Genomic DNA, 15,042 nt, shown 5'->3' with positions numbered 1-15,042 from the left:
TCCTTGTTTTGCAGGGAAGGTGGCTGGACAAAGACTTTGTTTGCTTTCTTTAATTTGATGTAAATGCACATAAGCATAATTAGTTCTAAAAATGTATGTCTTGAGCCTCGGAAGTTAAGCCAGACTGAACTAGCTTGTTAATTCCTCCTTTCTCTGAAAGGCTTAACTCCTTAAACCTTAAAGAGATAATTAGTGCCAGGAGTCTTCTCTCCCATTGCTACTGGGAGTGACTGTTCCTCTGGCTTCTGAAGTGGATATAACAAATCCAAACTAAATTGATAACCTTGATACTCAGTGCTTGGGTTGGACTCCCCTGTATTCCTGCACTTGGAACAGCAACATTGGTGTTGCCATAGTTCAGGCGTTGTGTTCTTTGACAACACCTCTAAAATTTCTCAGCTCCCATAGTTCTCCCTGCCATAGTTCAGGTGTTGTGTTCTTTGACAACACCTCTAAAATTTCTCAGCTGTCCCATGGTGCAGGTCCCTGTGGGAAGGGAAAAACAGGGGAGAAGGCACTGGAGTGTGTCCTGGGGGCCCTTCCTTGGGAGAACTCCGCTTCTTTGCCTGTGTGCAAGAACCAGAGGTTTGATAGGAGTGGTGTAGAAATTGCATCGGTTCCCACTGAGCTTTGTGGAACCGCACTAAATTTGAACCCGAATAATCTCAAGAGACTCTTGTGTTTTCGGGGACCAGGCTCTGCTTCCTTGGAAAGAGAGGTAGATGTGTGCATTTTTAGATGCAAATTTTTACATCCTACTGCTGGTGGTAGTTCCAAGTGCAGTGTAACACAGCTGGGTTGGCCTGCCTGTGGCCCCGTCCTGTTGAGACGTGAGCCATGGCTCCCGTTACGCTGTGGGAGAAACACTGGCTACTCCTAGAGTCATACCAGGACAGGGCTGTGTCTTCAGCTGCTGAGATTTAAGCTCCAAATCTTGAGGAAACCCGCAGTCACAGCAAGTGCTTGGCAGGCTGCACTGCAATGGGTCCTTACTGGTTTCAGAAAGGAAGGCTGTAGCCTTTAAACCAGCAAAGCTTGCCCTGCTCTAACACTGTAAATAATGAAGCAAAGTGGGACCCTGCTCACTGAGTGGCTCAGTCTCAAGAAAAAAAAAGGTTTTCAGGATTTCACACCCTTTCCCCTTGTTACATTGGATACCTGGAATTAGGCACCTGGACTTTGGTGTGAAAATCTCTGATGTCATCAAGTAAGAAATATGCAAATTTAGACTTGTTTCTAGGCTGCTCCACCAGACGGGCTCAGCCAAGCAACCCAAGGCTCCCCAGATTAACACAGGGCTTGGTTTGACTGTGCTGGGCCCTGAGCTCTGCTGCAAGCACAGCTCTGATTCAACTGAAATACCTTTGTTGCAAGTGCCGGCCTTAAACTGACACGTCATTCTTGAAGTCTGGTTAAACAAAAGCTAAAATGTGCTTTCACATTTTGATTAAAAACTCAGGTTCAAGTTTTACAAACTTCTAATGACTATTTTCAGTGTAATTAACTGGATTAAACATGACAAATTGCAAATAACTGGTAACCTTAATACTGGAGAACTCTAACAAGAGACGTTAGTTTTGCTTGTAAGCTGTGCATAAGAAGGGGGGTTTGTAATGCTGACCTTTTTTTAATTAATTATATATTCTAGAGCATTCCCATTCTTTCCTTGCTTATCATTCTCATCTCAGTTTCATTTCATGCTAAATAAACCCTCATATTTACTTTGCAGCTTTGTTGAAGACTCTACCTTAATCTGAGAAGAATCAGTACACATCATGGAATTATGTACATCCCACTAGAGCTCACATGCCCAGGCTCCTGCCTTTATTCTGCAAGGTACTTTAACGTGAAGATACTTTAACGTGATGTTGCCATGGATGTCTGGCATGAGCACCAATTGATATTCCTCAAAAAAAAGACTGTTAACTGCTTGAACTTTGAAGATTACTGTGATGTTAGGATTTCTCTTTTGCTGACATAATGTTCTGTCATTGTTATGTGACATTATACCTACAGAAACTATTAATAAAGAATTTTGCTAGAAATACTGATTTCTCTTTGCTTTTATAGACAACTCTCTGAAGTCAGGAGGCTGACTGACTACTGGAATAAAATAAAGTGTGAAAGCTATTTAAGTAACTAAGATGTTCAGCACTCTGAGGAAAGTTGGCTTTATAATGTTCACGTTACATCAGAGCTGACACTGAGGTCAGTGTCTTGGATTCTTGAGAGCTCAGCTCTGAACAGTTGTAGGGCTGAGTTTTAGTGCCTCTCTTCCTGGAGCCTGGGTGCTCACAAAGTCTAAAGATTTACCCCATTTTGACAGGAAGAAGCCAAATCAACAAAAGGACATTCTAACTACTAATATCTGGGTTTTTTGCTTTATTAATACTTAATAATGCTTTTTAGATTGTATTTGATTTTGTGCAGTTAGTAGTAGCTAGTTCTGCTAAGTGCAAAGACCACTGGAGTGCAGAGGGGCTCTGTTCTGTCATCAATCACAGCTAGTGCTCACTCCAGTGGTCAGAGAAACACGTCAGGTTTTCAGTGATATCAGCACCCCTTGGGGACTGTAAGGAAGACAGAGCCAGACTCTGCAGTGACAGGACAAGGGACAACAGGACAACTTGACCTATAAGATAGTCTTCAAACACAAAATCACTTTTACCATGAGGGGGTTAAAGACTGGAGCGTGTTGCCTGGAGTGGCTGTGGAGTGTCCATCCGTAGTCAGACTCAAAGTCAATGGGACAAGGGCCTGAGCCACCTGCTCCAGTCAGCCCTGCTCTGAGCAGAGGGGCTGGACCAGAACATCTCCAGAGCCCCTTCCAACCTCAAACTTCTGGGACCTGAAAGTGCCCATAAAATGCACTATTTCATTTAAATCAGGCAGTCCCATGGTTTAGATCATTATCTCTTGCAATTATCACCACAGTGTCTTGTGGAGACACAGGGCCTCAGGAACACAGGGCTGATCAATGTGTGTAAAAAACTTATTCACCAGCTACAGACTGAAGTGCCCATCCAGTTAAAAGAGCCCACCTGACTGAATAAAAGCCTCAGTACCTTTTATACCAGTAGATGGTCTGAGATTCCTCTGGGATCCTCACACCCATTACTCATCTCCAAGTTGCAGAGCTCTCTGCCCATAGCTTGTTCCATAGGATTTTACAGACATTCCAGCTTACCTGGCCTGTTGCATGCCAGTGATGGTGACTTTATTTTCCCTTTAAGTCTCTCCAAATACAACACAACGTGGTCTTGTGCTCACAGTGAAGGCAGTGCAGAGCAGGTACTCTTTAATCACTGCTGCCTAATAACAGACTCCTTGAACGTGACTGTTCTTCAGTATTTCTGCTGTCACACAAAGTCCAGTTCCTTCTGGTCTTTTTTCCACAACTGAAAATCTTTTCCATGGAAAATACATGCTCATTTGGCAAGAGTTGTGAAAAATTCACTGTCCTCCTTTCACAAAGGGATGGTCCAGCAGCTGCAGAGCAGAAGGCCGTTCGTGTTGATCTCTGCATTGAAGGTTCCACAAATCAGTATATAAAAAGAATATGTATGCCTGTGATGTAATTGTAAAAACCTAATTGCAAAATTAGCCTTTATTATTATTATTTATCCGTTCACTACTGACTTTAAGGGTTTTTTTGATAAAGTTGATAGAAAGGAAGGGAGGCTTGAAGGGAAAAGACTGTTGGAATTTATTAATTATAAAACAAATATTTTATTATTAAAGAAATCTTTCCTTATTGCCCTGAATTCCTTGCAAATAATTCTGCTAATTTGGCTATTTCAGGTGCACCAAAAATGTATTTAAGAAAGGTGATAATTATCTGTTCGAGCCTCTGTCAATCAGGTTGTCCTCTCATCTCCAATCAATGTCATGCATTTTAAGAAGCCAATGACTTTGTTTAAAACAAAACAAAAACCACAAAAATAATTCTTACAGTGTGTGAATGCCAGTGGTTTGGGGTTTTACAGAGAGAACTTGATGTTTCTACTAAGTATTATGTTTCAAATAAGTATGTGTTTCCTGGACTGGCAGTGATAATAAATTTTTCCACAGCAGAAGACAAGAATTAAGTGAAAGCTCTTCCATTTAGAATACTGTCCTTAAGACAACTTGTCTGACATAGACCAAACTCAAACAATACTGGAACAGCAAAGCACAGCAAAGAAATTTATCAAATGTTTTGTTCAAAACTCAACGGTGCGGTGTTTCTGTATGAAAATTACAGGGAAAGTAAATGCTGAGTATAAGGCCTACAAAAAGAGAATCTGTGAGGGTTTTTTTATACCATTATAAAGAGTAAAGCTCTTTTATATATACTTTTATCTAAAGGCTTTCCTGAAATGCTGAGAAGCCTATGCATTTACAATAAAGTCATATGTACCATAACCTAAGCTCCCATGAGCCATCTCCAGAATACAAGCTAGCTGCATCTTCCCTTTCATTCTCCAGTTCAGAGCCTCCATACCTGGTTAAGCAGGCGTGCACAAACTCCACGGCAGCGCTGGAGAAGCGGTCGGGCAGGGCTGGCATCAGCCCCCTGTGGGCCCCGATGTAGAACATGGCCGCCACCCTGTCCATGGAAGCCAGGGGGGGTTTGCCCGTTGCCATCTCGAACACGGTGCAGCCGACGCTCCAGATGTCTGATTTCCTGCCGTAGCCAGAGTCAGTGATTACCTCTGGAGCCATCCAGTAGGGAGTGCCGTGCACAGAGCGGAGCAGCTCGCCGCGGGTGCCGCTGAGGCTGGCCCAGGCCAGGCGCCTGGCACAGCCAAAGTCAATCAGCTTGATTACCCCGGTGGGCATGAGCATCACGTTATTGCCTTTGATGTCTCTGTGGACCACACAGTTGTCGTGTAAATATGCAACCCCTTGTAGAATTTGCTTGGTGTATTTACACAGGACAACTTCTGGCAACGGGCCGAAGCGATTCAGAATACTGGAAATGGAGCCACCAGGAACAAACTCCATGAATATGCTTAAAATGTTGTCTTCCAGGCAAGTTCCTAAATAAGTTACGATATTTACATGCTTCAATGTCTTCAAAAGATCAACTTCCTCATGGAACTTCTGATACTCCTTTTCTGTAGTGAGTTGATCTGATGTATCCAAAACCACCTGTTTTACAGCTATTAACTGTCCCTGGCTTGTCAGACCACAGTACACCTACAGTGAAACCAGCACTTATCAAAACAAGATACGAGACAAAACTTGTCTATTTACTTATTTTAACTAGAATCTTTGTGTTTGTCATATTTCCTATCTCCCTCTATGATCTAAAATATGTAACCCATTTGTTGAACAGGACAACGGCTGTTTTTGAGATAAAGTGTAGCTCAGTGACAACCAACACATCTCAGCATATTCAGACATTAACTTACCGTGCCATAGGCTCCCTTTCCAAGGACTTCTCCTCTTGTCCACATGACAGGATCTTTGGTAGCTAAACTGCTTCTTGGTAATTTAGTAGATTCATCAAAGTTTAGAAGGCCATTTTCTTCATTTGAAGCCAAAAAAGCTTTACTGCAATTCTGCTTGAAAGATGATGGTCAGTGTGGGGAGAAAGCAGAGAGGAAAGACAGGCTTCATCTGGTCCCCCCTTTTTTCATAAGGAGTCATTTTTTCTGGCATGACTTTGCTTTATAGATTTATATATATATAAATCACCCATGTGATTTATAGAATTGCTATACTAGGTAAAACTGTATAAATATTTTGAAGTATAAATCACAATAGTGCATAACCAGAAGGTTACAGCATGACATCTTCTTCCATTGACACCAAGACAGAAGAGCACTTAAAAGAGCAGGATACACTCTCTTTTTTTGTCTCATAAGTACAGTTTGCTAAGCTGAAGGGTGAATATGGCTATCATCATGCTCTATGTAACACAATTCTGATGAAAATAACAGGCCATGACTTCCAAGGAAGAAGAGACTGCTTCAGAAAGATGGCAATAATTATCCTATCTAGCCATGGATCTCCCTGGGAGAAGTGAGAATGGAGCTATAATTGGCACCTGTGTCTGCAGAAGAACAAGGGAGTGCATCAATATGTAGTGAAAGACATTTCCTTATGAACTTGTAATTTATATGGACAAAGAGCTAACAGGACCAAGGAGAAGCAGTACTGGTAGAGAAACACCTGAGTAGGTGAAGGCATGCAGCTGAATTTGGGGCCAAAATCTGAGCCTTCTGAGCTTGAAGCTTTGATTAAGCATTAATTAAACCGAATAATACTTATGGTTCATATCTATGAAAGTATCTAGTTGCACTCAGAGACTCAAGGTAATTGCCCTTCTGCATATGCAAGACTATTGGGAGTGTCTTTTCATACTCCTGTCCAGATCTCCAGCTCTTGCCTTGCCCAAAACCTTTTTATACAAATTCTTGAGTTAAAACAGCCTATTCTCTTTATTCACTACAATTTCTCAATTTATATAAGCTTTGGCAGCTATTCCTGTCATGCCCTAGTACCTTCTGGCTTGTGTCCTGTCATGCAGCCTTTAAAACAGATATATTCAACAGAGCACTGGAAGAATCAGTGGGCAGCTGGCCCAAGGAAAAAAGACTTGATAGATCTCTTTAATAAGCACATATTTCCCATTTTTCATACACACTTGTGTGAAGAATCACTCAAATTATTTAGCAAGTTACAAGAAGAAATTACTTTTACCTTCTCTAGAGCACTATTTATTATTGCTCCAGCTCCATTCATCACATTCTCCTCTTCTTCACTCTGTGCATTTTGTATTTTAGAACATGTATTTTGTGTTCTTGAAGAGCTGATGTCTTTTTCTTCAAGCATTAGCAATTCTTTGGCCAGACAACAAAGCAACTCATCAGTCACATCCTTAGTATCTGACCAGGAAGAAATGTTTTGACTTGTCTGGGAACTGGGGCTTTTGGCATTTTTTGTCCAAATCACTGAAGCCTGAGTCAATTCATTAGCCAAACCACTGTTTTGAGGTGTGTTTGCACAACTGTGATCTAATATTTTTGTAGGGGACTGACATTCTAGTCCATCTGAAAAGAGCAACTCACTTTTATTGAGAGACTTGGAGTCCTGGTGTGATTTCCAGCCTTTGCCACCATCCCCCCTGCACTGGGGCACACAGATGTTCTGCTCTGCTGCTACCAGGCTGCCACTTGGAGCAACACATTCTCTGCAGTCTTGATCACTGAACTGAAGGAGATCCTGGCTGCAGGCAGCAGCTCTCTGATGGCTGGATTTATCCTGGCTGTCTAACGACTGCTCCGAAGAAACTTCTTTAATAGTTGAGAGGTTTGAATTTGTAAATATTTCATTTTGCTTAGTTGACTGTGAAAGCTTTTCTAAAAACATGAGCTGATTGGTGTTTCTGTGAAACAATGTTGTGCTACTCAAGGTGTGTGTTTGAAAATCCAAGTCAGAAGTTGTTGCATTATCTTGCTCTGTGTTGCTGTCACTCATCTTGGTCCTTCTGTCCTTGGTGATTAAACCTTTCTGCTTTTGTTTAGCACCAGGTATGGTCTTCTTTGGCTTGGAATGTGTTTTCTTTTGAGTGTTTCTGACTCTGCTGCTTTCTCCTCCTTTACTGCAGGTAGCTCTGCAGGTGCATCTTCCTGGTGGAACAGAATAAAGGCCTTTATAAAACCTGCCCTCGTGCTGGTCAAGGTCTCTCATGCGGGAATAGACGGGAGTTCCAAACATTTCGTAAATACCCGGGCCTTGGTCATCTGAATTTATTATTTTGAACATGTCAGTGTATTTCAGATCTACAAAATCTGAAGCAGAGGGTACATGTGGCAGACAAAGTGGAGTAACATGTTTCTTTAAGACAGCAGAACTTTTGCAACTGCAGGAACAACTTTGCTTTTTAATTTTCTGAGCACTCTGAGCAACATGGCCTTTGTGTCCTGGAGTGTTTTTTTTCTGACACTTCATGGAAGTCTCAGATTTCACTTTTGTCAGTTCCAAAGATGGAAAAATTTGACTCTTGGCATTTGATTTTGTGGTAACCTCACCAGAAGCAATTAAGTTTTCAGATACTTTTATCTTATTATTAATTTTAGATTTTGATGAACATTTATTTCTATTCTTTTTTGTGGCAGGTTGTTCAGCAATGTGTGGTTCCCTGGCTGGCTCTTGTTCAGAGAGTGTAACAGGAGCAACAGCTACAAACTCACTTTGGTCCTCTGAAGTTGCTTCTGACATTGCTTTTTTTTTTATTTCAGATTCAGAGAGATAGACTTGATTTCCTGACTGTTTTCCAGAGGGATCTTGCACTTCTACTCTGGGAATTACTGCAACTACAGAATTATCTTCCAAGGCTTGGTAGGCCTCTATCACTTCATTTTTACAGGAAGAAGCTAAATCCTGATTGTAAAGCACAAGGTTGGCACTCTCAGCATCTTCCTGTGGTTTATAATCCAGCATCAACTCCAGCATCAACTCTGTAGCATTTTCTTCTTCCAGACCAGTGCTACAGCAATTCTCTGCTGTGTTTTGCTTGTTGCCAGCTCTTGAGGCATCGCTGCTGCTGGACACTGTAAATGCTGTCTGGGCTGTAAACATGCCACAGCTCACCAGAGCATTGCTTGAGCTCAAGAGGGGATGACTCTGATCCCAGAGCCTGGCTTGGGTCAGAAGATCCATGTTCTCACAAACCACTGAACACTGGAATTTCACCTGGTTCTTCCTCTCAGTGTGGATTGCTACGTCAGCTTCCCTCCATTTTAAATGGCTTTGGATTTCTCCCTTCTGGTTGTTGGGGTACTTATCACAGTTGTTAATGCTGAAGTAGTACAGGTCCTTCACTGGAGTGAACTTATCAGAAATTGTGGCCATGATCAACTCTGATGACTTTTCACTGTGCCTGTTTAATAAATTATCTAAGTGATACTGATAAAATTTAGTAACTGGTTTTATAGACTGAGGAATAGAGTTCATAATACTGAAAATATTATTGATGTTTCTGCTTTCATTGACAATATCATCCTTTAGAGGAGCAAGATGAATTTTTCTTACAGGCTGACATGTCACTGGTGGCAAATGAAACTGTAATTTCCATAAAGAAACATTAATAGTGTGCTACACCACAGATACAGGTAAAAACTAATCTCTAAGAGCCAAGAAGCCTTAGGAAAAAAACTGGAAAATTATTATTCTTTTATATATTCCTATATTAAACCTATTATGAAGCATAATATCAGACTCCTGAGAAAATACATTCTTTTTCTCACATTGCTTGCATTAATTTTCTCAGATCCAGAACTATTTCTAAGTATTTCTTAGTTCAGAAAGTGGGATCTCCATGATGTGGAACCAGTAGGTTTTGTCCCCGTGTACAAATCCTCTTGTCAGTTATTAACTCTGTCTGATGACACTTCACACGTTTGCTACAGGAATTCAAAGGGTGGGCAGTGGCTTCACGTGCCAGAGCTCCTCTCTTGCTGTGCACTCTCCCTGAATGAGAGCACCACTCTAATGCTGATATTTTTCAAAAGGAAAACTAGACCATTATAACTAATGCTATTGCATCCCTGAAGAAAACAATTTGAACAAGTTATTTATAGACTTTAAGGTACATTGTATTAAATCTAAACATATAGATCCATAAACCATGTGAAATGGCCACAGATTTAGCTCACAGTTTTAGTACACTGGAAGACAGCACAGTCTGCACTCGATTTGCACTGAAGTGAAATGGATAAAACCAAAGGCAGCTGACACAGAAGTCTGTTGGGTCAGGGATGTGTTTTACAATTCCTCCCTTCTCCCCATTTGTTGAAAGGTACCACGTACATTTGAAGGAGTACAGATCAGAGAAACTGAGTACTTTGTTTGGACTAAGATGAACAGTGAGAATAATTTTCTGAAAATAGTATTTCTGTTCTTTATTTTATAGGAAATGAATATTTTTTTATGCAAATGAATGCAATAGAAATAATCACAGAGTCATCTGCTCTGAGTGTTCATTTGCATGTCTATATTCAACATCAGTTTGCAATCTGCAGGAAATTTTTGTTTGCATTCCAAGGGCAAACTGAGGTTTGAACATGCCAGGAAAAGCTTTGTGTTGGTTTGAAATGGACAGTTCTGAAGGCTTTGTCCAGCCTGCATGGCATTAATATGAATGCTCAGTTTATCCCAAAGGACACACCTCTAGAAACCACCAGAGCCCAAGACATGGAATAAAGCTGCATTAAATCACACAAGGCCAGCTAAATTATTTTTCTTAAATATTTCCCTCCATTTGAACTGTTGTTTTGTTTTTTTTTCCCCACAACCATTTTTATAATCCTGTGTCAGAACTCTTGCTCCTACTTCTATACTTCTCTTCAATTTCTTCCTGTGATCAGCTGTATTCTGTGATGGACCTCTGAAGTTTACATCTGATTCAATGAGTTGAGTCTTTTCTACAAAAGGCTATTAATTAATATATATGAAGGCCAAATTCTCTTTTTTCTAAATACAGTACATTTAAAGTGGTGTGAAGTATTGAGATGTAAAATTGTGAGCTTGTTTCTAGGTACAAAAATTTTGTGTAATTCCTATTCACACTTTTCACAAAATCTCATGTCAAGTATGTTTAATTCCAGAAAAGTATTTTTTATTTGCTAACACAGTAAATTTCATCAATCATCTAATATCAAGACTATTTTAGAATTCAACTTCAATTTTAAATTACCATTTAAAAGAAGTGTTGGGGTTTTTGGCAAAACTAGACATCCAATTTAACAAACAGGATGCACATTTTAATTAATTTATATATTTATAAAGGTTTTATCTTTTTGAACTTTCAACCTTTTATCTCCAGAAGTCCCTGATATAACATCTTACTGATAATTTGTTGATATACACCTCAAGATTTGCTGATACATCTATATATAAAATAAATGTAAAAATATTTCACATTGTTAAAAAAAAACCAACAACACCTGAGACTAAGCAAACTACCTACACTACTTCAGTATTACTATTTTTAGGATTTTGAAAGGATATAATACTTTTGCCAGTGATCATTTTATACGTAATGTCCTCTTACCTCGGATTTCTTGTTCCTGGTTTCTAGCATTGTTACAGTTAAACCTTAAGAATCAAAACAAATGAAATATTAATTTGATGTTCTTAAACAGACTACAATTCAGATTTATAAATTAATTTCAAATTGTAGTGTTCAGGGGATCAAGGATCTGTCTCTGTTTGCAGGACTGTGCTATAAATGTGCAGTGCAGAAAAAAGAAATAGGTTGAAATTTAATTGTGGTACTAAACTTCACAATTCCATTTTCCATAGAAAACAACAAAACACTATAATTTTAAGATATTTTGACACTAATAATTTAAAGAAATACTTCTCAATTGTAGATATTTGCTAACTACAGTATGGAGCTGAGCAATATTGCCAGTATGAGGGAGAAAGATATCATCACTCCAGGCACAGAGAATTACACTCCACATTTGTGGCTCAGTTTCACTACACAGAGTACCAGGAATGGTGAAATTTGTCATTGCCTCTCTTTATCTCCTTCATCCTGCAAACACACACAAACTTTTAATTAAAGAAGAGGGTTGACACAGCTGAAGTCTCCCTTGAAGACAGCAAAAGACATAAAGGAAGTATGATAACCAATGTAAAACTTTATATATAAAATTTGTGACTTTTAAAATTGAACTTACTTTGTTGTATTTGTGCTTGTATTATCTGAAATGTATCTAAATCCATAAATGATGTTGAAATGTTAGATTCTGGGCATGAGGTCTGCAGCAGAAAGCTGAAGTCAAAGCCACATCCCATGTCCTCTTTCTTTGAGGAGAAAGGTAAAGAAGTGTGATGTCTCCTGGGAAGTGCTATCTCATTTTCACTTGGAAAACATGCCACTTGTTGGTCTGGCCATGCTCTGGATGTTGGTGCAATTTGGCTAAAAGGCAAAACAAAAATAACCAAAATATAGAGCAAAAATAAGTGGAAGGAGCCAGTTCAAACAATCATATGGCTGGTGAATAATGTGACCAAGAGGTTTGTAAGATCCCAGAATGCCAAAGTGTCTTTTCTTTATTTATCTGTGGGGTTGTGACTCTCCCTGGAAATAGACTGCAATGCAGAGGTTGACTACAAGTGAGAATGAATGACGAACCATGTTAACCAAGCAACAAGAGAAATGTAAAAACATACTGTTGACCTTCTCCTTCTTGACAAAAATGGATTGTTTCCGGTGTGTAGTTTTTATGAATCATCAGGAGAGTGTGTCAGAAGAATTCTGAACACCAGATGTGCCTTTGTTACTTACAAAATATGCTACAGCCTGCCTGAAAAAACAGAGGCTGTGTGCATAAGCCTCAGTTTTCGGCCACCTGTTTTCTGAAGAATGAAAAATGTGGAAAAAGATAAATACTGTGACCGAGAAGAGGTACAAAAGTACAGTCTAAGTTATTCTTAAAGCTGTATGCAAGGTAATTGTCTGGGTTTAATAAGTCAATAGCCACATGCTATGGTTTTTTTATTCTACCAGATAATTTGTTCAGCTAATCCAATATCCTCCCTCCAGCAGTGGCCAGTAATTGATATTGGGAAGAGATAAACACTACACAACATAGAGCTGTAAATAATGTCTAGGAAATATTTTTCTTACTCAGGCTACAAACCTCCTTCATTGCCATTTGTGCACACCCAAGTGCCAATTAAATAGTGATGCTTCTTACCTGGTTTTTCCTAGAGCTTTGTCTGACTGATGCATTTCTTCCATTATATTGTCTGCATTCTGAAAAGCAACAACACTTCCACAACCTGCAGTAATACATCGATATTTGCATAAAAGCAGATTAATTCCAGTAACACGTGGCAAACGCAGCTATTTTGGGGCATTAAAGTAGCATTATAAAGAAGTATCAGGAAAAGAAACAAGAGTAAGTTACATTTCACTAATTTTTGTAATTCATTGATATGTTAATGTATAATTTTGAAATTTTTTTTGTTTCTTTAGTAAGTTTATTAATTCAATGGCTACAAAAACAAAGAACATCTTAAAAAAGTTACAGCTCCTATCTCAGGAGAACAGAAATAGAAGACAAATATTGACAGAAACTCTACAGAAGTAGAGCATTCAAAAATATGAAAAACAAAGCAAATCTTAGGCCTTTACAAAGGTGAAAAGTAACTCTTTGATTTTGTATTTTTTATGGTTGCTAAGTTTTGACAAATACCCAGATTTCAAGTTGTTACTGTCCTTTTCCAGCTTCAGATCTACATTTTACAATTTAAACACATAAGCTTTGGGTTAGACTACCTTTTTTGCTTCTCCTCTTTTGTTTGTTGTCAGACATACTGTCCTTAAATGTATTAATGCCCAGAAACCTGAAAAGAAAACTGTTAATTGATTTCCAATTCACTTAATCAAAGTGTTACATTATATTTCATTATTTAAGAGACAAAAGTAAGACAAAAACATTTTTAAAGTACTAGAAATTATTCAAAGCACTGTAATTTAGCATCTAACCCCTTTTCTGTGAATGCACAGAACAAAAGAGCTCAAAAAGCTTTTAGAGGTAAAACCACAACATATGCTATGTTGAATTTGACTTGAAAGGGCTCTGCTCTTAATTAGAAGATTGTAATGTATTTTTCCTATGACTAATCAGCAGTAACTGTGGGAAAGGAGCTGGCTGTCACCCTCCTGGTCAGTCCAGCTGTGTGTGGGTAATACCAGCCCTGACAGTCACCACTGTTCTTGGCTGTGGCGAGTGTGCTGGGGGCCGCTTCATAATTCTGAAAACACCAACCCTCTTTTCCAAGATTAAACTCCAACTCTAACAATACCACAAGGTGACAGTGGTGTAACAACAAAACACAGAACAAACCCAAAGTGTGTTCTGTGTTACACCACAGAACAAACCCAAAGTGCAGACTGGTAAAGAAGAAACATGAGAGGGTTAAGTCAAAGCATTGGGAGTTTTGAAATTCTAGAAAGCTAATTCTTAAAAGAAAATGAATCCCAGTTAAAAGTTTTGATGGATTTGGGAGTCTTCCTGAAAAACATAGCGAACAGGTGACAAGAATACAAATCAAAGACAGTGAAATTAGCTATAGAGGGAGGTATAGAAGCCAGCACTCTTCATGTCTCATGCTAAAGGCCAGATTATCCATTACAACGTTCATCCCATTATGTTCATCTGTTAAGAGTCAGATGGTGAACTTCCTACGAACTTCCCTTTTTTTTTTTTTTTTTTTGATACACAAAAAACCCCTTTAAAATAATAACTGAGAGTGCTCTGTAAAAAGGCAGACTCTTACAAATCTTACCTGGTTCTTCAGCAGCGAAAAGCGAAAGAGGCACAGCAATCCAAGGGGAAATTAGAGAGCATTTTCAGCTCGCAGCTGCCTTCCTTTGCTGGCCAGCGAGGAACTGGACGGCAATTACCCACACTTTGATTTTATTTTCGGCTGTTCCCCTGAGTGCGGAGCGCACGGGAGCCGTTCCCGAGGCAGGCTCCCACAGGCACGCCAGCTACGCGGGGCTCTTGAGTTTTCCCCGTGTCGCCCAGGCAACCCCCGCACCGCGGGGGAATAGGCTCGGAGGAGCTGAATTCAAAGAGCAGCAGTGACCCGTGAAAACAAACACAGCCGAGCTGAACGGCAGCACTTCGGGCTCTAATCACAAGTTCTCTCAGCACACAAACCAAACCGGGTTTCTATTTTATGTTTGCCTCCGTTTAGTACCCGGTGTGTTTCCACGTAATGTTTACTTCGCACTCAGTCCCCTCATGAGTATTTGTAATCTCCTTTCTAGCCGCAGATTTTAAGGGTATTTCCTCTTTCTTTTTTTAAGTAACAGACTGTGCTAAGGGGCAAGGCAGGATAAAAGAGGTACAGTGGGCTCAAGTTCTGTTAAAGGGGTGTTTAAGGGAGCTGCTTTGCCGGATGCCAGAAAGATTTCGCCGTTCGCCGGGTGACACAAGCGACGGGGAAGGCTTTGGATTCGGCGGGGACAGGGACACCGGTCCTGGGGTCCACCTCAGCCCCCGGCTGGCTGACAAGGGCGGTGTT

The 15,042-nt window shown here is 39.9% G+C and overlaps 2 protein-coding genes and 1 long non-coding RNA gene across 14 annotated transcripts in view; 1 reads left to right on the top strand and 2 right to left on the bottom strand.

The window, feature by feature from the left end:
* The window catches only part of LOC137476840 (uncharacterized), a 5,228-nt gene extending 3,483 nt beyond the window's left edge, over positions 1–1,745 (bottom strand). Inside the window, exons 1-2 of the long non-coding RNA XR_011000652.1 lie at positions 451–1,745; positions 1–383 (exon numbers count right to left, since the gene is read on the bottom strand). The exon at positions 1–383 is cut by the window's left edge and continues 3,483 nt beyond it. This is a non-coding gene — a long non-coding RNA (uncharacterized lncRNA). The remainder of the gene's footprint in view (positions 384–450) is intronic.
* CCNT2 (cyclin T2) overlaps positions 1–2,045 on the top strand; it is a 26,161-nt gene extending 24,116 nt beyond the window's left edge. For all 3 annotated transcript variants that reach the window (XR_011000650.1, XM_068195194.1, XM_068195196.1), the window contains one exon: positions 1,730–2,045. Coding sequence is in view for 1 of the 3 variants with exons in the window: in XM_068195196.1 (XP_068051297.1) it covers positions 1,730–1,752 (23 nt within the window). In the remaining 2 variants the exon portion in view is untranslated. The remainder of the gene's footprint in view (positions 1–1,729) is intronic.
* A 1,236-nt stretch (positions 2,046–3,281) lies between these two features.
* MAP3K19 (mitogen-activated protein kinase kinase kinase 19) lies at positions 3,282–14,486 on the bottom strand. Of its 10 annotated transcripts, none has more exons than XM_068195184.1 (9): positions 14,299–14,485; positions 13,283–13,365; positions 12,702–12,786; positions 11,679–11,920; positions 11,045–11,088; positions 6,691–9,054; positions 5,397–5,549; positions 4,484–5,181; positions 3,282–3,520 (listed from the first exon to the last, which is right to left on the bottom strand). In XM_068195184.1, the coding sequence occupies exons 2-9, from the start codon at positions 13,320–13,322 to the stop codon at positions 3,454–3,456; spliced, it is 3,693 nt and encodes a 1,230-aa protein (XP_068051285.1). In that variant the 5' UTR covers positions 13,323–13,365; positions 14,299–14,485; the 3' UTR covers positions 3,282–3,453. The 10 variants fall into 10 exon arrangements, with proteins under 10 accessions (XP_068051285.1, XP_068051288.1, XP_068051284.1 ...); XM_068195187.1 differs by having other exon boundaries at positions 13,286–13,365; XM_068195183.1 differs by having other exon boundaries at positions 13,283–13,353.
* Positions 14,487–15,042: the final 556 nt, after the last annotated feature.

Source organism: Anomalospiza imberbis, chromosome 7 (genome assembly GCF_031753505.1).
Source record: "Anomalospiza imberbis isolate Cuckoo-Finch-1a 21T00152 chromosome 7, ASM3175350v1, whole genome shotgun sequence".
Taxonomy (NCBI): domain Eukaryota; kingdom Metazoa; phylum Chordata; class Aves; order Passeriformes; family Viduidae; genus Anomalospiza; species Anomalospiza imberbis.
Note: the sequence above shows the minus strand (reverse complement) of the source record. Positions and strands in the feature narration are given on the sequence as shown.